Source organism: Papio anubis, chromosome 11 (genome assembly GCF_008728515.1).
Source record: "Papio anubis isolate 15944 chromosome 11, Panubis1.0, whole genome shotgun sequence".
NCBI lineage: Eukaryota > Metazoa > Chordata > Mammalia > Primates > Cercopithecidae > Papio > Papio anubis.
This window is the reverse complement of record NC_044986.1, coordinates 26,426,422-26,451,650: the sequence shown is the minus strand read 5'-3', so window position 1 is coordinate 26,451,650 and position 25,229 is coordinate 26,426,422. Positions and strand designations below refer to the sequence as shown.

Here is a 25,229-nt window from a genome sequence, read left to right as displayed (position 1 = left end):
TGGATGCAGTGACACAGTCTCAGTTCACTGCAACCTCCGCCTCCCAGGTTCAAGCGATTCTCCTGCCTCAGCCTCCTGAGTAGCTGGGAATTACAGGTGCCCACCACCATGCTCAGCTACTTTTTTTTGTTTTTTGTTTTTTGTTTTTTTTAGTAGTAGGAGAGGGTTTCACCATGTTGGCTAGAGTAGTTTTGAACTCCTGATCTCAAGTGATCTGCCCTCGTCGGCCTCCTAAAGTGCTAGAATTACAGGCATGAGTCACCGTGCCTGGCAGATCTGATGGTTTTTATAAAGGGCAGTTCCCTTGCACATGCTCTCTTGCCTGTTGCCATGTAAGACATGCCTTTGCTCCTCCTTCACCTTCTGCCATGATTGTGAAGCCTCCCCAGCCATGTGGAACTGTGAGTCCATTAAACCTATTTTTCTTTATAAATTACCCAGTCTCAGGCATTTCTTCATAGCAGTATGAAAATGGCCTAGGCTGGGCACGGTGGCTCACGCCTGTAATCCCAGCACTTTGGGAGGCCACGGCGGGCGGATAACCTGAGGTCAGGAGTTCATGACCAGATTGGCCAACATGGTGAAATCCTGTCTCTACTAAAAATACAAAAATTAGCTGAACATGGTGGCAGGCGCCTGTAATCCCCACTACTTGGGAGGCTGAGGCAGGAGAATTGCTTGACCTTGGTAGGCAGAGGTTGCAGTGAGCCAAGATCAAGCCACTACACACCAGCCTGAGCAACAGAGCAAGTCTCTTGTCTAAAAAAAAAAAAAAAAAAAGGAAATGGTCTATTATACCAGATGAGGAAAATGAGGTCCAGAGAGTGCATCATTAACCCTAGCTTGGACAGGTTAAGTATCCATCTCAACTCTATCTTCTTTACAAGGATAAATAATTCAGAAGAGAAGAGGATATAGAAACTAGGGCCTGGCAGGGAGTGTCAAATCAATGAAGAAAGCAGGCCCAGGAAGTAGAGAGAAAAGGAATCAAAATTCACAGTCCCAATCTGCTCTAGTGTATAGGCCTATTTCAGGAACTTAGCACATCAAGTTGATGTTTGTCATTACACACCAGCTTCATACCTGTACCTTGATCTTTGCCCTACTACAATGAGTCTAATAAGAAATATAGCCTGAAGATATTTTCGGTCTGATGACATCCTGTAGAGTTTTATGTTCGGAGAGATAGGGAACATGGATGAATTAGTTCCCAAGAGCAGAAGTGGCAAATTGATGGACCTCAGGCCACTCCGCTAGCTAGTAAAGCTAAGCTAATCAGGACCAGCATGGATACAGCCATTGCAAATGCACCCTGCGTCCTACACTCCAGACAGTAGCTGATCTCACTATTCGTTCCTCCTTCCCACATGCTTCCTGGTGACATGAGGAGCGATTGTATCATGTGCTTAGATGGCCCAAAGAATAAGTAGGCAGCGATCCCATTTTAAGTTAACAGTCTTGCCGTTCTGCAGATTCTGTAAAGCTACTCAAATAAACAAACAAAGTGGTTATTCTTAGCAGAGTCCACAAATTCCTATGTCATATCTGTATCAGAACATCAACTTCTGACCTCTGGGGAGCTGCCAAAATGAGAACTCAGAGGCCAGACCTCTATTAATAGTGCAGCACTTGGTGTCAGCAAAACTGACTGCAGAGGTTACTGTAGGCTGGGACCTCCTGCTGCCTAGCAAAAGTACAGCCTCCATGTTGTAACATTAATTTGTTAAGTTTTGAAGAGACAGATTGTTGGGACTGTTTTTTTGTAACCCTAAAGAGAAAATGTCCCATGTAATGTAGAAGGAAGAGAATAGTGTAAATTCTGACTCTTTTTTGAGGTTGGAAGTGATAAATTCCTAATTGGGAGAAGGGCAATACTAAATTTAAGAAAAATGAGCTAGGAAACTGACAGATGATGGCAAAATAAGAAAGAAAACTGACATCACAATAAATACCAATCAAGTTCCAAAGATTTCTGGACCACATTTTCCTTGCCCCAGCAAAGAGAACGTATTCATCAACCTGCAGGCATGGCTAATTCAAGTCTTTGATTATTTCAAAGGGTATATGTTTGGAATAATGCAATGAGTATAAATTTCCCAATTAATTTGTTTGAGGGTTGGAGATGCGAAAGACAAACTTGTGAAGTCATCTTATTTCTTTCAAACTCAGATAGTTAAAGTGAAGTTCACACTGGCCTGACTCAATGTTCTCATTTGAAAGGGGCGATGACGCAGGACATTCAAAGATAAATTCCTTTCAAAAGTCTTTTTAAAGTTTTGGTCCCCAGAAGTGATGGCAGAAATAAATATACATTTCTGAAAGAAAACGCAGTCCTGTGCCTTTCAGGAATTGATTGCATCTCCTGCTTCTGCAAGCTAAGAAGTCATAATCCTCTGCAATCACAGATTGTTTGAAGCCAATAACCCAAAGGTGATGACCTTGCTAATATATCCCAGCAGGAGAAAGAAATAAAGCCGTGCTGAGGTATACCTCTTCAGCACACCATTTCCCTTTGGAAGGAAGAGAAGACTTGAAAGCGCCCCAGCCTGATTTATGGATGAGCAGTTCTGTATTTTGGAAACTTCACCTGAAATAAGAAACAGGTTTTTCTAAAGTTCTCCAGTACTGCTGCGCTTATCCTCCTTGTCCTACGATATACAGAACAGTGCCCCCTGAGCCATGGATACTCGCTTCAGTGTCACACATAGCTCTAGTGGCCTTTGCTCAAAGTTGAGCCAGGTCCATAGTGGGGTCCTGTGTCCTGTTTCCTAAAGTGAATTGTCGGGAGACAGCACAAGGTGCAGCCCTTGGAACTGGGAATTCAATGGGCCAGACGTTACATTTGTATTTGAAAAAATGTACCTCTGCATTACCATTAGATTAGCTACAGCACTCATGAAGCATCATTACAGACATTCAGCATAGCAGTGTCAAGTTACATGCTGAAATTAGATTAATATCTGTCACCTCCCTCAAGTGCAATTACAATAGATTAGAGCAAAACATGACATTTGAGTAAACTATCTTCTGTTAACCATTGATTACTTGTGCTACATAATATGGGACACGCTTTATATGAATTAAACCCACAGATGACACAGATAATATATGTTTGTAAAAATCTCCTCTCCTCATTACATTTAACCTGTTGCTTCTTGTTACTGAACATACTACTATGCACTAAGGTCTGTACTTGGTGTTGGGTATGCAAAAATGAAGAAGGTAGCATATGTCCTTCAAAATGTTCCTGTTAAAGGTAAGAGATTAATAGAAAGTGTTTACAACTTACATCAATACATTCAAAAGGAAAAATATGTACAACAGAAAGAGTACATGAGCAGTAATTTATTCTCTGTGTGGGTCGGGCATGGTGGCTCATGTCTGTAATCCCAGCACTTTGGGAGGCTGAGGCAGGCGGATCACCTGAGGTCAGGAGTTCAAGACCAACCTGGCCAACATGATGAAACCCCATCTCAACTAAAAATACAAAAATTAGCTGGATGTGGTGGCACATGCCTGTAATCCCAGCTACTCGGGAGACTGAGCAGGAGAATTGCTTGAACCCGAGAGGTGGCGGTTGCAGTGAGCTTAAATTGTTCCACTGCACTCCAGCCTGGGTGACAAGAACAAAACTCCATCTGAAAAAATAATAATAAAAAAATTATTCTCTGTGTGGATAGAGATGGCTAGGGAAGGATTCTACAAAAGATGGTCCTTGTGGGGTTCAAAGCCTGGGCTCTGGAGCTAGACTGGGTTCAGATCTCTTCTTTACTGCTTAGTATCCTAATGACCCTGTTTGGGTTACCACCCTATGCCTCAGTTTCCACGTCTACAAAAAGGGTGTAACGATAGTATCAATCTCATAAAATTATTTTGGGAATTTTTTCAGTTAATACATATAAAGCACTTGAAGGCATGCCTGGCATATAGTAAAATGTCAGTATAAATGGCTAGCAGAATTATTTTTTAGGCAAATTGAATAGAAGGGGAAAGGCATTTCCAGCAAAGACCAAAGAGGTACAAAATCCAAGATTTGTGTTTGTCTGTTATTGTATTATTAATGTATGTTTATTAGGTGACCCACACTCAACATCAGTGTCACCACAAGCCTATTAGATAAGTATACTTTTTCTGATGAGGAAATGAAGCAGAGAGACTTAAAAAAATCTCCCACAGTCTCAGAGCTAGTAAATGGACAGAGCCGGGATTCCTGCCCAGACAGCCCAAGGTCAAAGCCCACATGCTGACCCATGACATGGATGGCCTTCCAAGAGCACATGTTGCCTTGGCAGAACCTATAAGTAGTTCACCATGGCTAGAACACACAATACCCTTCCTTTATTGAGAATTTTAGTAAGTGAAATGAACGATACCAAGGAATGCGTCTCCCAGTAGGAGAGGGATTGGAGAAGCCAAAGTAAAGTCAACTTAGACTCCAGAAAACTAAACTCTAAAAAATACATTTTTAAATATAAAAGGAAAGGAAATTTTGGAATGGGCTTCAGAGTAAGTAGTAGGGTGAAAAATGGTGACTAGCAAATCAGTATTACTTCAATCTCACATCTGAGCGACTCGCTCTGTGTTGACAATGGTATCACAGGGACTGCCAGTTGTGGTTAATCTGTAAGTCTTAGTTCTGGGAATAGAGAGCTGCCTGGAGAAAATCTCCCATAGAGAAGGCTTCTTAGTGTTCCCCAAAGGTGTGGAGGTGGGTTGTCACTCACAAATAACTCAAGGATGTGGGGGGAATTGACAAGTAGATCTAGTTGTTCCATATACATGCAGAAAAATAACAGCTCCTTCTCCTAGAGAGTTGAGTGGATTTCTTAAGAGTAGCTTTTATAAAAGGCTTTTCTGATTAACTCCACCTGCTCTGACCAGTTCCCATTCACGGAGTTCCCTGGGGACAAGACATGTTCCAAGTTTTATAATACAAAAATTCACACTCCTCTGGGTAATATATTTTTTTAAGTGTTCTTTAGGCTCTTAAATATGAATAGATCGGAGGTCCTACTGTTTCACTGTTTGTCCTCCTCCCACCTCCAGCTTCCCTTTCTTCTTTCTCTATTTAGTCGAGACCTCTTATCTACCACTGAAGCCCATCAGCTCCCCCAACCTCTTGTCTTTCCTCCTGGAATCATAAACAAATGCCTTCTTGTGTGTTACACAAGGCTCACTGGAACAAAAGCACAGCCATGTTGACCCCAGAGTGTAGCCTCATCTGGATCTCAGCATTATTCAGTGCAGTGCAAGCCAGCCCCTGAGCTGTCCCTCTCCTGTATTCTCAGTGGCTCTTCCAAAATGTCAAGTCCCATCTCACGTCCATCTCCCACTCAACATACAACCAAATGGCAGGACACCCCCCAACCCACATCGCTCAGGAAAGCTGATTTGTGGGAGTCCCTATCCTGGCCTCCTTGCCTGGTAAAAGGAAAGCTCCCCTCGGTCCACCCCTTGCCCTCCCTGATGTACTATGGCTGGATAATTCCTCCACCTGACCTTGGATTCCATACCTTCTCTACCACTCAATTCTCTAACAGTTCTCTATCAGTTCTATTCTCCACTATTTTTTTTTTTATATTTTCAATCTCTTTTCACTGATTTCTCCCTGGAAAATGCAAACATGGCCAGGTTTGTTCTCATTTAAAGAAAGGAAAATGTTCCTTTTGTCTGTCACCTCCTTTCTGCAAACTCACGTCTCTTCCTTTTATTTCCCTTCACAGCTCCTTCTTGAGAGAGCTGTCTTCATATCCTGTCCCCATTCCCTGACTGCTCGTCCACTAGTCAGAGGTGCTCAGTAGGCATCACCAGGATAGATAGATGCACCTTCTCAGCCCCCTGTAACCCAACTTTCCCTCCCCCACTTCTGTTGAGCCAATGTCTTCCGAATTGACAAATTTGGTGGCTATTTCACACATATTTTTCTTACTTATCTGTGATGTTTAATGTTCTTCTCACTTGTTCCTCTGCCTAATTTTTCTTCCAACTTTCAAGCAGCAACTCCTCCAACTCCTCCTCAGACTTCTGTTTGTCTAGGAACTGGGGATCTTCTCAGTTTTTCTCTGATTTTCTTCTGCACCCTCTCCCTAGGCTCCTATGAACACAGCTTCTACTGCTCAAGTTCATGCCTTCCAAATATGTCTTCGCATCAGTCCGTCTGTCTGGACTCCAAGGCCATGTATACTTTAATTAGCTGAAAATTTCCATTTGAGTTGTCTAACTCTACCTCAACCTCAATCTGTTAAAAAGTAAATTAATAAGCCGGGCGCGGTGTCTCATGCTGTAATCCCAGCACTTTGGGAGGCTGAGGTGGGCGGATCATGAGGTCAGGAGATCGAGACCATCCTGGCTAACACGGTGAAAACCCGTCTGTACTAGAAACACACAAAAAAGTTAGCCGGACATGGTGGCAGGCGCCTATAGTCCCAGCTACTTGGGAGGCTGAGGCAGGAGAATGGCGTGAACTCAGGAGGTGGAGCTTGCAGTGAGCCAAGATCATGCCACTGGACTCCAGCCTGGGCAACAGAGCGAGACTCCATCTCAAAAAAAATAAAAAATAAAATTAATTAATTAATTAATTAATATCCTCTTCACCTCATCCCCATCTCCCATTCTAAAATTGTCTTCCTCCATCTTCTCCTAGAAAATAATCTCACCATCCTCTGTAATGTCCAAGACAAAACTGAGAAAGTCATTGCAGATATGTCTCTCTCTTTCACCTTCTTACTCATCAAACAACTGGTCCTGTTCATCTTTCCCTTACAAAATCTATTGAAATCACCCCTACCCTCTATATATTGAACTCCATTTTTTCACTCTCTGAAAAGGTTGGCCCCTTCTCATCTCTTACTTCTCACTTCATTGACTACTTTGTTCATGGTCACCAATTTTGTTCTTTGCCAGGTGAATCCACAACATGACACCAAGGTAAATTTTTTTGGGAAATTCACATCTCATCAACCGTTTTACTTGCCCCAGACCTTTCCGAGATGCATTACTTCCTCTGGGATAAATGTCAGAATACTTAGCAAAGAACTGACCCATTGCACACACAGACTGTATTGTGATTTGGTGCAATTTCCTCAATATGCCATGCTGCCAGCACCTAGAGGTGCCTGAAATATGAGAGGTACTCACTAAACAATCAGCCTCCCTTACTAGTCTAATTACTACTCCTTCTTTGAGATTCAGTTCAGGTCTCTTCTCCTCCAGGAAGCTCTTCCTTCCCCATCCAGAGAACCTATGGTACTTCTACTATGGCACTTGACATACATACTGATATAATCTCTCATTTATCTATCTGTCTCCCCAACAGACTGCAAATTGCTTAAGGACAACAATCTGATCTTATTTATATCTGGATTTACACCAGTTAGCATGGGTCCATGTATGTAGGTATTTACATATTCAATTAATTTGCCAAATCTCACTTGAATACCTTTGTGCTAGGCAATTTCCTGGACATCGAAAATAAGACAGACAAGGTCTCTGCCCTTAGGGAGTTTATATTTTAACGGTGGCATCAGACAATAGACAAGTAATAAATAGAATCATTCTAGATCATGACACATGTAGTGAATGAAAAAAACAAAGAGCTATGGTAGAAAGAAGCAAGAGCCTTTTTTTTTTTTTTTTTTTTTTTTTGAGATGGAGTCTCACTGTGTCACTCAGGCTGACGTACAGTGATGTGATCTTGGCTTACTGCAATCTCTACCTCCAGGGTCCAAGCAATTCTCCTGCCTCAATCTCCCGAGTGGCTGGGATTACAGGCTCCAGCCACCACACTCAGCTAATTTTTAGTAGAGACAAGGTTTCACCATGTTGGCCAGGCTGGTCTCGAACTCCTGGCCTCAAGTGATCCACTCGCCTTGGCCTCCCAAAATGCTGGGATTACAGGAGTGAGCCACCATGTCCAGCCAAGTCTACTTTTAATAGTATAGATACGAATGGCTTCTTAAAAAGAAGTTGGTATTTGGACTATGACCAGAAAAATACGGAGGATCTAGTCATGCTGAAGGAATAAAGAGACTCTGTCTTCCTAGAAGGTATGAAATTATGTTCTGAGGATCTTCTGACTTTCTTTGTGCCCAATACAGGACACTATACTCAAATAGCACTTAATTTCCATTGTTTGATTGCTTATTAATAAGCTTAAATTTTAACATAAAAGGATAATCCAAAACAGTGAATACATAGGAAAGCCTTCTGAGGAACTGTGAGGATGTGGAAGGTAACTGGATGGTGGTGATCTGTATCTCAAGGGACTTCACAGATGTAGAATTTTACCATGTGGTGTTCATATCATTGTACTAAAATGGGAATTAATATTCTAAATACTTCCAGAAATATATAAACAGGTTTGATAGCAGAATGTCAGTTGCCTTGTTTTCTCTAGTAAAATTTTTTGCCTTTGCTTTCTCAGCTTATATTGGCAAAGTTATTAGGACCTCAGGACAGTGTTGCTTTACTGTGTATTTCATCTATTACTTGCTAAAAGGAGAAGTGGGGAACTCAGCAGGGTGTCAATCACTGAGGCAAACAAGGAGAGCAGGGGTGCAAGCTGAGACCAGACTCACAGACAGTCTCACAGATCTCAGGAAGGTCTACAGCATCTTTTGGACGAATACATGTAGATCCTTGTAGAACCAGCTTTTATGTGGTGAGTTCTAACATTTTGTTAAAATCAAGGGGGCTGAACAGGAATGCCTAGAGTTCTATGGAAATAACAGATTCCTGACTTGAATCGCTGGGCTTTTCCCACTTGGCACTGGTTATGCTCTTCTTCTCTGACTGCAATGTCATGGAATTTCACGAGGTCATGTAGCACATTATTCAGAACTGTATCGCCTACACATAAGACAGTAGGTTAAAAATTTAGGATAGAAATAAGTATATGATGTAGGCCTGGCTTTCAGTGACACTAAATCATTTCATAACATACTGCTTCAAAGCAAAAAGCATTTAATGATGCTTAATAAGACCAGTTCTATTTTGGGTGTGAACCAAAGGAAAATAAGACATGGTCATAGTCTTTGGAATTCCAGGTTAGTATGAGATATGGCTTGGCTGTGTCTCTACCCAAATCTCATCTTGAATTTTAGCTCCCATAATTCCCACATATCAACGGAAGGACTTGGTGGGAGGTAACTGAGTCACGGGGGCAGGTCTTCCTCTGTACTGTTTTCGTGTTAGTGTGCAAGTCTCACGAGATCTGATGGTTTTGTAAATGGGAGTTCCCCTGCACAAACTCTCTTGCCTGTTGCCATATAAGGCGTGGCTTTGCTCTTCCATCATTTTACACTATGACTGTGGGGCCTCCCCAGCACTGTGGAACTGTGAGTCAATTAAACCTCTTTCCTTTATAAATTACCCAGTATCGGGTATGTCTTTATTAGCAGCATGGGAACAGACTAACACAGTATGGAAACAGACAAACATCACAATAACTTATGCATACATTTTACCCTGCATTTAGCACACTTCTGTAACTATCCACTGAAAGTCTGCTTTTCACTAGATTTGGGGTTTCTGTAGCACAGGAACAATTATTTATTTATATGCTTATTCCCACTGACTACCTGGTACATTGCTTGGCATGGCATACAGGTAGGTCTAAGAGATGTTTGTTGAACAAAATAAATATACATCTGATAACCATTGTAAATCAAAGATACATAATTCACTACAAGATTAATGAGGAAGAAGCAATTATTTTTGCCGGAGGAGTGAGGGAAAAAGAGAGGTCCACAGTGCCACAGACCAATACACATATGAAAAGATGCTCACTATCACTTGTGGTCAGGAAAATACCCATTAAAATACACGGAGATCAAGACATCATTTTCATCCAAAAGACTGATTTAAAAGTTATGTATTGAAAATTCCAGTCCTGATGAAAGCTTGGGGAAATCCGCAAACTATTATTGCTTGCACGTGTATGATTTGTTGCAGCCTTCTTGGAATGTAATCTCGAGTATCATTTACAATATAAATGCATTCATTTTTGATACAACAATATCATCTTAAGAATTCTATTGTACTTTATAAAGGTAAAATTACAAAAGTAAAAGGATATGTTTATAGATATGTCTATCAGAGCACTATGTGTAATAACAACTCTTGAGGAAATGAACTAAAGATCCATCAGAAAGGTAATGGAGAAGCAGTGTAGCACAGGCATTCAGAGAATACTCAGGAGTCAGCTCTATCTGACTAGCTGGCTGTCAGACCATTGAGCATGCTACTAAATCTTTCTAAGTCTTACTTCTCTCATCTAGAAACTGGAGCTACAGGCTGGGTGTGGTGGCTCATGCCTATAATCCCAGCACTTTGGGAGGCCAAGGTGGGCGGATCACCTGAGGAGTTCGAGACTAGCCTGGCCAACGGGGTGAAACCCTGTATCTACTAAAAATGCAAAAAGATTAGCTGGGTATGGTGGCAGGCACCTGCAATCCCAGCTACTCAGGAGGCTGAGGCAGGAGAATTGCTTGAACCAGAGAGAGGGAGAGGTTGCAGTGAGTCGAGAACATGCCATCACTCTTCACGAGAGTGAAACTCCATCTCAAAAAAAAAAAAAAAAAAAAAAAAAAGAAACTAGAGCTACAAACAGTGCCTATTTTGTGGGGCTGTTAAAAGGATGAAAGCACTGAAAACACTTCTTGGCATGTAGGAAGCAATACATAAGTTAATTAAGCATGCAGTTGTTTAATTCAATATACTGTACAATATGCATACTCTGGGATGCTTATAAGCCTGGACCATTTTTTTCAATGCATTCATCTGGACAAACACGCAAGAGTCATTGTTAAGGGAAATAAATCAGGTTGCCATAGTCGAGTGAATACTATACTTCTGTTTTCTTAAACAAATGAAAAAGTAGACCTACGGTATGTATATATCTGTTGGCACTTTTTAGTTGAGTCATAAAGATATGAAGAGAAAAAAACAATAACTCAACATCACAGATATCAGGAAAACTCGATCTAGGTGGTATGTAAGAAACTATTCACAGTTTTTAAAAAATATATATATCTGTATTTTTTTCTGGCTCATTGTAATGAGCACACATTTGTGATTTTTAAAAAAATAACAAGGTTTACTAAAATAAATGTCGGCAGGGTGGAGTGACTCACACCTGTAATCCCAGTGCTTTAGGAGGCTGAGTTAAGGGGATTGCTTAAAGCCAGGGGTCCAAGACCAATCTGGGCAACAAATTGAGGCCTCGTCTCTACAAAAATTTTAGAAATTAATCTGGCGCAGTGGTGTGTACCTGTAGCACCAGCTACTTGGGAGGCTGAGGCTGGAGGATTGCTTGTGGCTGCAGTGAGCTATGATTGTTCCATTGCCTGAGTGCCAGAGCAAGACCCTGTTTCTTTAAAACATAAAAAAAAAATTAACTGTAGGCCGAGCACAGTGGCTTACGCCTGTAATCCCAACACTTTGGGAGGCTGAGACAGGCAGATCATAAGGTCAGGAGATTGAGACCATCCTGGCTAACACGGTGAAACCCCGTCTCTACTAAAAATACAAAAAATATATTAGCCAGGCATGGTGGCGGGCGCCTGTAGTCCCAGCTACTCAGGAGGCTGAAGCAGGAGAATGGCGTGAACCCGGGAGGCAGAGCTTGCAGTGAGCTCAGATCGCGCCACTGCACTCCACCCTGGGCGACAGAGCAAGACTCCATCTCAAAAAAAAAAAAAAAAAAAATTAATTGTATAAGTTCAGGAACCACCAGCAACTCCAAGTGACACAAATATGGAATGGGAGTTACAAAACACAAAAGAATCGAGAATCCAAAGAGCCACAATCCACAACACCTCCGGATCCTGCCTGGGTGCTTGACTAGCTCCCTTGGACTTTGGAGAGGTACTAAACATTTGTACGCACAGGTGTGAGTTGCATCATTAAATCTGTGTGGCATCAAGACTTCTCTTGCTTGGAAGTTATCACACTCTGGTTTTATTATTATTATTATTATTAATATTTTAGGATGTGCATATAGCCTTGTGTTTATAGCAGAGTGAAACCTGGATTTGGTAGCAAAACATCCTTCAAAGCAGGGACTAACAATCTGACCCAAGCCACCCACTCTTCTTCCCCTGGATGTGGTGTGGGAGTAGAAGGGAGGCGTTGGGACTCACCCACAGGGCCGGCAGAGGGCTCACAGCACACAGATGAGTTCCCTTCAGCCTGAACCCAACGAGTTCTTCAGAGAGCACAGGCTGCCCTCATCCCCACACAGTCTCTGCCTCAAGGCTATTATTCACAAACACTACTGGGGAACTTCTCTTGATAATCACGATGTGTAATGCCCAAGAAAATGTGTCTCCTGAGAAAATGGGACAGGGTTGGCTGCCAATACAGAATCACATCAAAAGCCTAACACATTCTCTGTCCTTAAACTGCACTTGCTTTGTGCTCCTCCAAAAGCAGGTTCTGCTGTTTGAGAAGTGCATACTTTTGGAGACCTAGTTAGAAGCCTGCTTGTGTCCCATGTGGATCTGAGAATAGGACACTGCATTTGAGATGTCAGCCATGTCAGGCAAACTCTCAGACAGACAGGTACTGCAGGCTGTGTGCTGCTGTAAGAGAGCAGACTTTCAGCTCCTTCCAGAATGGCCTAGGGCTTTCTCACAAGCTAAGCCTCTCTCAACAGACTGCTGATTGCCCCAGTATAACAGGAAAAAAAGATGAATATATTTCTTCTCAGAAGTACTATATTCAAGATTTTGACATTTTATTTTTCTCAACCTTTAAGCTTATCTTGCGTCAATATGGTAAAACCACCACGCTCTCCAATTCGCAAAGCTTAATCCACTATAAAGTGAAGACAATTTTAAGGTGCAGTTAATTGTTCGGCATCAAATCATCCCCTCTTCCTCTCGGTTTGACTCCCCGAGTGAAGAACAACACAAAATGAAACAGAAATCACCAACTTGCTCCAAGATTAAGGTGTAATCAATGACAAGACCAACTGGGAGCAAAAGCTCATTAATTTGGTACAGTGATGTCTCGCTCTGTCTTCCCTGGTTTGTTAATATCCAGCAAGGCTTACAGCCCTAGGACATCACTGTAAGGTCAACAGCCTCTTGGCCTCTTGCCTACCCTACCACCTCAAGAGCATTTGCCAGTTGCCCCTTTCTGACTCTTTAGCTGCTAAAACTTGTAAAGAATAAGGGCTCAATTGAAAACTGCATGCATCTATTTGTTGGACAAGAAGCCATTTCTCTGTCGCCCAGTATTTTCAGGAGTAAGGCAACTGCTGCTCAGAATGTTACAGCACATAGAAAACCCTATTCGCTCTGTATATAGTGTTTGTATGTGTGTGTGTGTGTGTGTGTGTGTGTGTGTATACACAACACATATATAGATAATATATAATAATATACACATATATTTCTATAAAATACTCTGTTGATTGGTTTGGGTATAGAAAGATCCACCAGAAGGCAGAGCTCTGGAAGACAGAGAAGCAATGAACAGATGGAGTTCAGTAACATGTCTGTAAGTCTGTAGGCTACTATTTCCTAGTTGTGTGACCTTGGGCACACCATAAAAATGAATTAAGAGGATGTAATAACACATGTCTAACACTCAGCATCATGTCTGACACATAGTGAATGCCCAATAAAAGTTTTCAGTATTGTCATTATTACCATTATCGTCATTATCACTAAACCAGCAAGGTGCTGGGTTCAAGGACTCAAAGATGAGTTAAGAAGAGAAAATATCCACATGAGCAAAGTAAAGAAGCAACACTTATCTCATATTCTTATTACACTTACGGTTGTGTGAGAGTCTGTCTATTTACATTATATCTATCTTATTCTGGGATCTGGCATTTCTGGGCGGCTGCTTCAATAACTTATTCTATACAATTACATAAGGAGGGATACATGCAAGTGTATTTTCCTCTCACCTTGACTGTCCACAGATCTTTGTCCCCCTCTAAAAAGGAACACCTGGAAGACAGAGCCTATCTGCTGTTGATCTAGCACACACATACCTTCCCCTTGCTGGACCAGATCATTCCAAGGCATAAAGGAGTTAATCAATACAACACTGTTGAATAAATAAAAGAAAAAAAATACAATATAATAAAATAATATTTGGATGACCATTCAGTTTGTTGTGTTCACTGCTCTGTTTAAAAACAGAGTTACTGAGTACTAGCTTATATGCTAACTCCTGTACTCAGAGCCATGGGTACCTTGGAGATGTCTAAGACTTGCCTGAGGTCATAGTCCCCAATTTTTGGCATAGGCAGGTTTTCTGAACATAAAGTACTGAAACCGCCCCAATAGTCCCATACACATTTCTTTTGGATAAAAATAGGAATTGGCCCTTCCTGTCTTAAAGCTTGAAACTTAACATTTGTTTCATCTGAGTTCCTTCCTCAGGAAAGGCCCTGGAAGCCTCTCAAAAAGTATCAAAGAACTAAAACTCACCAGCTCATCGCATTCAGACAATGAGATGCCAGGCCCCTCATTTCGTTTCCTTACCCTTCCCTAGTTCCTGAGTTCCAACACACTGTTACATTTCTATCCCACTATATTAAACCCCTAAGTTTAGTGAGTCAGGGAGATGGATTTGAGACTGATCGCCCATCTCCTCAGCTCCAGCACCTGATTAAAGCCTTCTTCCTTGGCAATAATCGTTGTCTCGGTGATTGGCTTTCTGTGCAGTGAGCAGCAGGGCTGAGACTGGATCCTTGGTGTTTTGGTAACAGTATGAGCTGGTGCAGGAGAAAGTCAGTTTGTGCTAGGCCATCTAGTTTCCCTCAAGAAAGTATGTGCTAGACAACTCAGAACCATAAGGCTTTCTCTTCCTGACCCCTGTCGTCTACCCACCCAGGCCTGTCCCACTCCTCCTCTGTATTAGCGTAACTACGGAGGTTCCCTAAACTCTGAGTATGGGCACCGTGAGCTGTTCAAAAGTCCTACTGAGGTTTTATATATGAAATATTATATATTATAATATGAAGTATTATACATATTTTCCACCTTATTCTCTCTTTTCTAAATTATATTTTCAGTAAGTTACGTGCCATTCCTATTAAAGTACTAAAATGACCAGGCGTGGTGGCTCATGCCTGTAATCCTGAAAGTTTGGGAGGCTGAGGTGGGAGAGTTACTTGAACCCAGGAGCTCAAGACCAGTTTGAGTAACAAAATGGGACCCTGTCTCTATAAAAATAATTTTTAAAAATTAGCCTAGGGTAGTGGCAAATACTTGTAGTCCCAGCTACTTGGGAGGTGGAGGTGGGAAGATCGCTTTTATCTGGGTGTTTGAGGCTGCAGTAAGCTGTGATCATGCCCCTGCACTCCAGCCTGGGTGACAGGGTGAGACTCTTTCCCAAATAATAATAATAATAATTTAAAATAAATAAAATTATCAGCTTCTAATATATCACATACCTGCAGTAGTCACACCAGTATATGACATATGGCAAATGACTATTGGGGTATATTTTAAAAATATATTATGTATCTATGAGTATAGTGTGTGGGCGTATACACATGGTCATCTCACTGTATCTGGAGGAGATTGTTTCCAGAACACCCCATGAATACTAAAATCCACAGATACTCAAATTCCTGATAGAAGATGGTGTAGTATTTGCATATGATGTACTGATCTTCTCCCTAGTATATTTAAAATCATTCCCAGATTACTTGTAACACCAAATACAATATAAATATTATGTAAATAGTTGTTATGCTGTATTTTTTACTTGTTTTAGTGCTAGTGTTGTTTTTTAATTTTTTCCCCCAACAGTTTTGATCCAAGATGGGTTGAGTTAACAGATCTAAAACTCACAGAGAGAGAACGCTGACTATATGTGTATCTACAGTCATGTATCACTTAATGAGGTGGATACATTCTGAGAAACATGACCTTAGGTGAGTTTCTCATCGTGTGAACATCATACAGTATACTCACACAAACCTAGAGGGTGTAGCGTACTACATATCTAGGCTGTAAGGTATACCCTATTGTTCCAAGACTGCAAATTCATACAGCATTTTACTGTATTGAACACTGTGGGCAATTGTAACATCATGGTATTTGTGTACCTAAACATACCTAAACAAAAGAGGTACAGGAAAAATACAGTATAATTTTATGGGACCACTGTTGTATATGGTGTCGTTGACTAAAATGTCATTATGCAGTGCATGACAGTATACATCCTTCAGTGAAATTCATCTTAAGATTCAGAAGCCAGCAGGTCATTCTTGCCATACTTTCCCAGACTTCACCCAAGTAGACTGCTCCTTCAGAAGGGAAGCCTGATACTAATGGAATGTGATGCCATTTTTTAAATTAACCCTTTCCACTAAGTTTAAAAAGGACATTCTTCCTAGACTGAGCCGTCGGTAACAATGCCCCATCATGGAGAGAAAAGCACACTGAACCTGAGCTTCTACAGTTTGGGACGACCAGCTCCTCAGGTCCCGCAAGCATGCTCTTTCCACTATGCAGGTGGAGAGTTACGACTGCTGAAAGCCTCTGTCCCAGTGAGACAAAACTGCATTATCTATTAAATTTCTAATATGCAGACTATGTTTTATATGGCAGATACACTGCAGAAAAAAATGCTGGCTTTTACTCTTATACATGGAGATCCATTAGAGAAATCTATCAGGGAAGTACGAAGTTGATCAGAGTCACAGAGATTCTGATGAAGGGTTACAGAATTGAGGCAATATAGTAGATGCTGGCTCCTTAAAGCACTAAAAAATTACACTTTTTATTAAGGCCCCTACCAAACTTCCCACACTTTCAGTTACATCCCTGTAATTGGAACTATACCCAGAAGTGGCAGCTTGGTTTTCAGGCTTCAGGCTGTCTTGTGGCTTGAAGGTTGGGTTTCACTGGGTGCTTCTCCCTATCTGCCTAGGAATCTGTCTGCCTTCTACCACTATCACAATAATTTTTCAAATGAATAGGTACAAATCCCTTAGCATAGAGGAGCTCCTTGAATACCAGCATGACTGGGCAGTTGGGCTACCAAGGGTCCAAAATCATGGTTGGGAAACTCCTCCAAGACCCAATATGTTTTTTTCTTTCTACCTACGGCTTGTACCTCCCCCATTTTGAGCCTATAAAAACCCTGGCCTCAGCCACACGTTGGGACTACCCGCCTTCCAGTAGGGACTACACGCTTTGGGCCTCCTCTCCACTGGGAGCTGTTCCATCACTCAATAAAACTCTTCTCTGCCTGCATCACTCTCCAGTTGTCCATATAACCTCATTCTTCTTGGATGCAGGACACGAACCTGGGACCCACCAAACAGCGAGTGAGAAAGGAGTTGTAACACTGTAGCCTTCCTGTCCTCTGTTGGTGCCAGGCAGCTGCCCCACACAACAGGGAGTAGCAGTGGGGCCGGGCCAGCCTAGGAGCCATGGGCTAGAGCAGAGCAGTGGGACTGAACAAGCCGTAACACGAATGAGCTGAAAACCACCCCCACCCCATTTGCTGCACTGTGGCTGGTGAGAAGGAGAGAAGAGCTGTGACCCTTCTGGGGACCCAGACCTCAGCTCCCCAAGCCAGAGCTGTGTGCCATGTTGTAACACCCCCTTTGGAGTTCCGTGATTGCTGATGTCTCCGAGTTTTTAGGGCGCCACCGCATTCCCCTCATCCAGACACCAGCGCCCAAGGCAGAAGCCCCTTGCTGTACACCTGGTCCAGCCACAGCCTTGCACAGAGCCAGTGCCTGGAGCTGCCCACCCCACCACAGCAGCTGGCGCGCCTGGCTTGCCCTTGGCGGGCATGAGATATAGACCAGTTGTATGAGCTGAGTGTAGCCTGATGGGCCAAGTGGGCAGAGCAAGCCCTGTGGGCACAAGCAAAACTCAAGCAGAGGCACTGCCGGCTGCAGAGGTCTCTGGCTGGCAAAGAGGCACTGAAAAAATCCTGTATCCTTTCCACACTCTACATGTGTGAAGTAATACAGTGTGTATCCTAAGGATAAGGGTGTGCATGAGTGTGGGTACATATGCCTGTGCTGCTGGTGAGCTGCAGGACCGTCATGGAAGGGAAGTTAGTAAAAGAATGTTGCTCTGGGCTGGGCACAGCGGCTCATGCCTGTAATCCCAGCACTTTGGGAGGCCGAGGCTGGCAGATCACCTGAGGTCAGAAGTTCAAGAGCAGCCTGACCAACATGGAGAAACCCAGTCTTTACCAAAAATAGAAAAAATTAGCCAGGTGTGGTGGTGCATGCCTGTAATCCCAACTACTCAGGAGGCTGAGACAGGAGAATCGCTTGAACCCGGAAGGTAGAGATTGCGCTGAGCCGAGACCGTGCCATTGAACTCCAGCCTGGGCAACAAGAGCAAAACTCCTTCTCAAAAAAATAAAAAAAAGTTTCCCTGGTAGAGAGCCTCATTCTACAGACCAAGAGGCTGTGCTGAGTCCTTCTGCAAAGAGACTTCCACTCTCACTTCTGATCCAATAAACTTAAAGGTCAGTGAGACGGTGCATAAACACAACCCATTGTACAGGTTAGCAAAAGAATCTGACTGACTAAAAGAAGGGATCTATAAAGAAGGTAAAGCTCTGGCCTGCCTGGAGATAAACCCCAGCGCATCACTAAAGAGAGAAAGCAAGGAGTACACATTACCAGGAACCATCCTGCCAGGAAAAAGTGAGTGGGACAGCAGTAGCAGGCATCATGCTTAAATAACAAGGTAATTATTAGCTCCATTTATCTACATACCTCCAAAGTGAGCTCTCGGTGATGCTCCCCAGGTTATAGTCATAGAGCTTTGTCAAAATGAGAATCACCTGAAGGCAAAAGAAGAAATCATGGTTAGTCTCAAACAATTACAATCTCTTAGAACTGAAATGGCCCAAGGGAGGGCTTAGGATTCCTTTAATCGGCGCTTAGCATAATTGAATGAATTGTTACAGCATTTGCCGCACTGACTGGGAAAGGGTTGGCGTGCCTTTCTGCCTTTCCACTGAACTGCTTAGGCCTATCCTCTCCCCACCTTTCTCCCTGTCACCCTGCAGCAAGGGTTAACTGCTCCTCCAGGCATGTCTTTCCCTAGTGGGTTTAATGCTTTTAGGGAAGGCTGGCAGAACTGCCAAATATGAACACACTTCAGGTACTCACTGAGCAGATGCCTGGGAGAAAGGAAGGTCAATGATTAGTTTCCAGCCCTAGTAGCTGGGCATTGAGGTAGCTGGATAACCTCAATGTGCCCAGCTATCATCTTTTTGGGAGAGAGCAAAGAATTCTTTGAAAGTCAGTATGCCCATTTATTAAGGGGGATGAAGAGTAATGCTATCTCCCAAAAAGAATTGCTGTTTGAAGTTAAACTAGGAAATAAATACAAATTACATATCAATTAGCATGGTGGTTTGTCTTTTTTTTTTTTTTTTTTTTGAGATGGATTTTCGCTCATATCGCCCATGTTGGAGTGCAATGGCACAATCTCGGCCCACTGCAACCTCCGCCTCCCTGGTCCAAGCAATTTTCCTGCCTCAGCTGCCCAAGTAGCTGGGATTACAGGAACCCGCCACCATGCCTGGCTAATTTTTTGCATTTTTAGAGATCGGGTTTCGCCACGTTGGTCTGGCTGGTCTCGAACACCTGACCTCAGGTGATCCGCTAGCCTTGGCCTCCCAAAGTGCTGGGATTACAGGCATGAACCACTGCGCCTGGCCTAGCATGGGATTCTTAAATGTTAGTTCCTTCCCTTTGCCCTGTGTGAGCTTGGTTTTAACTTTCTTCTGACTTCCAATTTCTAGGAAAGCCATAAAATAGAAGCCACATTGGCAGGGCTAAACAACAGCATTTTAACAGGAGCAAATCTATTTCATGGGGTCCAGATGATTACTGTGTAATCTGTTTCTTATGGAACCCTCCATAAGAAACAGATAAAATCAAAAATTAGGAACAGGTCTCAGGAAAGAAGCCGTAGAATTGCAGAAGGCTAAATTTAAGCTATATTCGCTTCACAGCAAATCCTCCTCTGAAATCGAAAGCAGCACTATTTTCAACTTTCCCAGAGGAACCTAAACCATTTCATTCTTTCAGAATTCAACAAACATATATTAAACGTTTATTAGGAGCCCAGGATTTTGTCTGATGCCAGAAGAGAACACAAAGAAAAACAGATTCAGTCTACGAGTCCGTGATCCGGTTAGGACAGAAGCGCTCATGAAAGAAAAGGGAAGCTGATGAAGAGCTATATACCCCTTCTCAGTCACACCGAAACTCTTCCCATCACAGCTGCTCCAGAAGACAGCTTCTCTTGGTGTCTGCAGCAATGAACACAGTCCACTTGGTTACTTGAAATACATGAGCCCAAGGACACTTGAGAAGATTCCACAGAGCAGTGTGTGTTCCTAACCACTGATTTCTCCACTTTACTTGCTCTTTCTTACGTGAGGGAAAAACATTATGGGTTTGCTCAGTTTTCTGTTGAAGTTCGTATTTTCCTCCTGGTACTTATAACCTAGAACATTTGGCTCAGCCCAGCTGTTTCCAACTCAGCAGAAACATGTTGACATTGATTTCCTGAATTCTTCTCTGAAGGCCAAGGGATCAGTTCTAGCCACAGTGAGCACAGAACATTCCAACCTTAAATTCCGGGCCTGCAAGCTGCTGAGGAATGCTGAATCCAAGTTCCACTCTACTAGCACAGCGTTTGATTTACTGAAGCCACAAGCATCAGTGAACACATTCTTAACTTTTTAAATTTCACAGCAAGCAAACTGGAACTCCCTGACCTTAGGTTTGTTCTGAGTTCAAGGGGAAAAAAAAATTACAATAATTTAAAAACAGGCAGAGATCCCTGAGTACCTGTCATCTAAGGCCACCCCTCTCCTAAACTACAGCACAGCTTCCTTCCTTCCAGGTCCTGTTCAAAACTTGCTTCTTTAGCAAAACGTGAGCATGTGTGAGGTGCAGGACACCCTATGGGCACATCAGATGGCATGCCTGTGGTGGGGGCATATGCTTAACAGATCCATGTGCCAATTAAGTCGCGCTCAGTGCTAAATTTCAATCACTGCCATCCCAGGAACACTGATCAGTGGCAGCAGGGTGGCTGTTTGTTTGAAGACACAGAATGATGTTGCTACTCCACCTCAGTACAATTTTGCCGAATAAGCCTATAAATCCCCCACCAAGAAAATAGGGGTGTGGGCATAAAGCATTTCTAGGTAGTTGCTCTCCTGATACAATACCGCAGTAAACTAAATAATGAAGTTCAGCTGGTCACAGGCTGTGTCTCCCATTCATGTGATGTGGGAATTCAAAGGCGCCCCGGAGAAGGAACCCTTTAACCCAGCATGTAATGGTGTGGAGCCACTCGCACAAGCACACACAGAAATTGTTTAAGCAATCCCAGGGCAGGCAGGCAGGGAGGTAGAAACCGCTCCCTGCCTCTTCTTGCAGGGCTAGTAAAACTGAAATGCCAGTGATACACTCAGGCAGTTTATCAATACAGCACCAGAAGAGGAGTCCTTTATGGCATTTGAAAGCATATCTGCTTGAATCAATCTATTTAATCTTTCTGTTTTCATAACGAGAGCAAGAAAGAAGGGAGAACTGCTAACCTTTAGTTATGTTTTCAATCGATTATTTGAGATTTCTTTTTCTTTTTTCCCTTTACTGCCTCTCTGCATTATTTACCATCTTATTCCTGAACAATGATGCATCCTTATGTTAGGTATGTTTTGTTGTTTGTTTGTTTGCTTTTCTGTTATGCCAATACTATTTAACAAAGCAGTTTCTGTTAAGGGAACCAGAGCCAAAACCACTACATTTAAATGAGAAAATGTCAAAAAATGCAATTGCCTCGCTACTCGGGTCTTATTCTCTGTTGTTTTTGTGTATTTTTCAAACTCAAAATGGAACACAATGGAGCTGTTTTTGTTTGCTTTCATTTTTGTTTGGAGATGGGAGTCCTGCTCTATTGCTCAGGCTGGTCTCAACTACTGGGCTTAAGGGATCCTCCCGCTTTAACCTCCCTAGTAGCTGGGAGTGAGGTGCAGGACACTGCATCCAGCTTTCAGTGGAAGTTTTTAATTAAGTGAAATGTTGTATGTGCTTAAATAATATACACATAATTTATTTTTATTCATTCAGCACACAATCTTCATGTATAGAAAAACTCTAAGTGTATAGCATTCACTTATAACTTCAATCAAAAAGCAAGGCTATTTTGATGAACACATACATCTCAAAATGCATATGAACACATATACCCCCACACAAAGTGGCATATCCATCAGCATCCCATTTATTTCTGTATCTTATTTTCATTATATAGTGTTAAAACATCCCCGATTCAAGTGGTCACCATATGGTACTAGCTTTTTAAGGTTCCTCTCTAAATCTTAGGATATTATCTTTAAATAGCTATCACCCAAATTATCTAAGACTTGATAACCTCCACCTGTGCCGTACCAGGACCTCAGCATCCAATTATTTCTGGGACTTTCCACAGTAACATGTTTCAAGTATGCCCCTCGCCAGTCTAGGACTTGCTGTCACCATATGACATCTGCACTTCATCTTCCACTGCGTGATTCCTTCTTGCCACATCTATCGCTTACAAAACTTTTGGGAGGAACTTCACTTGGTCCACACGTTTTTTCTTCTTTTTTTTTTTTTTCTTTTTTTTTTTTTTAGATGGAGTCTCGCTCTGTCGCCAGGCTAGAGTGCAGTAGCGCAATCTCGGCTCACTGCAAGCTCTGCCTCCTGGGTTCAAGCGATTCTCCTGCCTCAGCCTCCTGAGTAGCTGGGACTACAGGCACGCACCACCACAGCCAGCTAATTTTTGTACTTTTAGTAGAGACAGGTTTCACCATGTTGGCCAGAATGGTCTCGATCTCCTGACCTCGTGATCCACCTGCCTCAGCCTCCCAAAGTGCTGGGATTACAGGCGTGAGCCACCGCACCCGGCTTGTACATAGAGGATGCCGGTGCCCACTCACCAAGCTACTGTTCTCAAATCACTCATTCCTTGGAGGGTAGAAGGGTGCCAGAAACAGTAACAGGTCAGGTTCTGTGCAGGAATGGGAGAGGGTCCAAGGGAGTGAGCAAGGGCTTCTCCCACAGCACTGAGCCACATTTTCATAACCTGGGCTCCCAAACGATTAGTGACCCTTTGATCAGGCCCTTACAAAGCTCCTACTGAATAATTCCATCAAGTCTAGCCCCCACTCCCTCTGGACGAGGAGTTGAGAAACCATCACAAAGGACTTTCCTCTCACAAAGGACTCTGTGAGAGGAAAATGTCAATTCATTCCTCCCTTCTGGCCCCAACCTCTTTCTGCACTGGGTTACAGAACAAAAACATTCACAAACAGATGCTGGTATGTGGATGACTAATAAGACTGTTCTACTGTAAATTACCAAAAGTCAGTGAAAAATATTCTGTTATATCAAAACGGTAGGGCAAGCTTATTTACAGGTATGCACTGAAATGAATTAACCTGCCAGGAGCATAAGACAGGCCATCTCTACCATGCCAATTATCAGTCATGTAACACCTTTGACTATGACAGCATGGTTTTTATTATTAACAACACATATAATTTAGAAATGAAACCCCAAACATTTAAGGAACCTGAGAACACCTTCCTGGTAATCTGGTTCTACACACAGAAACTTTTGAAAACTTGTGCATTAACTAAGTAGTAGATTGTAGAGAACCAAAATTTTTCTATGCTTTTCTAAATAGAAGCATAGGAATTTTCCATTTCTTTTCTTAAAAACAAAAACATAGTATCTTCCTCCTTTTATTTACTAAAGAATTCACCCCACAGAAAGTGGGATGGAAGTGAGGCAGGAGACTGGAGGAACTTACTTCCTGGTCTTGGCAGGGTGAAATGAAGAAATCTGCAGAACTAGCAGACGACACCAAAGGCAATCTCTAGTTGCCCTCGCTGCTCCTCAGGGTAAGACATTCCCACCAGTGCCATGACAGTTGAGAAATTCCATAGCAACACCTGGAAGTTACCACTCCTTTCCTAGAGATTTGTGAATAGCCCACCCCCTAATTTGCATGTAATTAAAAGTGGTTATAAATATTGCTAGCAAACAGCCCATACGCTGCTACTCTGGGCACACTGCCTGTGGGTTACTCCCGCTCTGGAAGGAGTAGCCACTCTGCTATACATTGCCACTTAATAAACCTGCTTTCTTCTACCATCAGCTCACTCTTGAATTCTTTCCTGAGTGAAGTGAAGAACCCTCCCAGGCTAAGCCCCAATTGTGGGGTTCACCTGCTCTGCATCAGGAAGTTGGGGGGGTATCAGTGGATTTGTAAGGATACTTCACCTGGCTACTGCTCACCTCAAGGACATCTTAGAAAATGGGGACATACCAGGGCTGGGCTCAGTGGCTCATGCCTATAATCCCAGCACTTTGGGAGGCCGAGGTGGGAGGATCACCTGAGGTCAGGAGTTGGAGACAAGCCTGACCAACATGGAGAAACCCCATCTCTGCTAAAAATACAAAATTAGCTGGGTGTGGTGGCACATGCCTGTAATCCCAGCTACTTGGGAGGCTGAGGCAGGAGAATTGCTTGAACCCAGGAGGTGGAGGTTCCGGTGAGCCAAGATCACGAAATTGCACTCCAGCCTGGGTAACGAGCAAAACACCATCTCAAAAAAAAACAAAGAAAGGAAAAGAAAAGAAAAGGGAAAAAGAAAAAAGAAGAGAAGAGGAAGAAAAAGAAAAAGAAAAAGGGGACATATCTCTTCACTCTTCAATTAATAATAATTTGCATTCCTGTTTTCCTCTATATCCAACTGTGAAAGCAGTATCGAATCTCAAAAGAAACAAAAGTATGGGCTTAGGATTAGGGCACAAGATCCTAAAATTTATTTCATTCCTTATGGTCTCTATTTCCAAATCCTGAATAATGTAGACGACGACTAGGTCCTAGTCTATAAAACAATACTATTTATTTTGCATTGCTCTCAACCACTGGTGATTCAGGGATGGCATGGGCAGGTGCTTCTTGTAACACATGGGAAGACTCGACAGTGCTTAGCTATACTAATGGTCATAATTGCTCTTGCCTGGGGTGGGCCATAGTCTGGCTTGGGTGAGCAAGGGAACAACCATATTGAAGATGCCAGCAGGTTGGGCAGTGCTGATGCTGGCTACCTTTGTCCTGTCCCCACCATCTTCCAGTAGGCCTTAGTGTTTTTTCATGGTCCAAGCTCAGATAGCCACCTCTCTGCTTATTTCAGCAGCT

At 42.7% G+C, this 25,229-nt stretch overlaps 1 protein-coding gene across 3 annotated transcripts in view; it reads right to left on the bottom strand.

The window, feature by feature from the left end:
• Positions 1-25,229, bottom strand: part of SORCS1 (sortilin related VPS10 domain containing receptor 1) — a 594,356-nt gene that overhangs the window by 367,191 nt on the left and 201,936 nt on the right. For all 3 annotated transcript variants that reach the window (XM_009215327.3, XM_003904235.4, XM_009215326.3), the window contains exon 2: positions 18,722-18,789. In XM_009215327.3, coding sequence (XP_009213591.2) covers positions 18,722-18,789 — 68 coding nt within the window. The remainder of the gene's footprint in view (positions 1-18,721; positions 18,790-25,229) is intronic.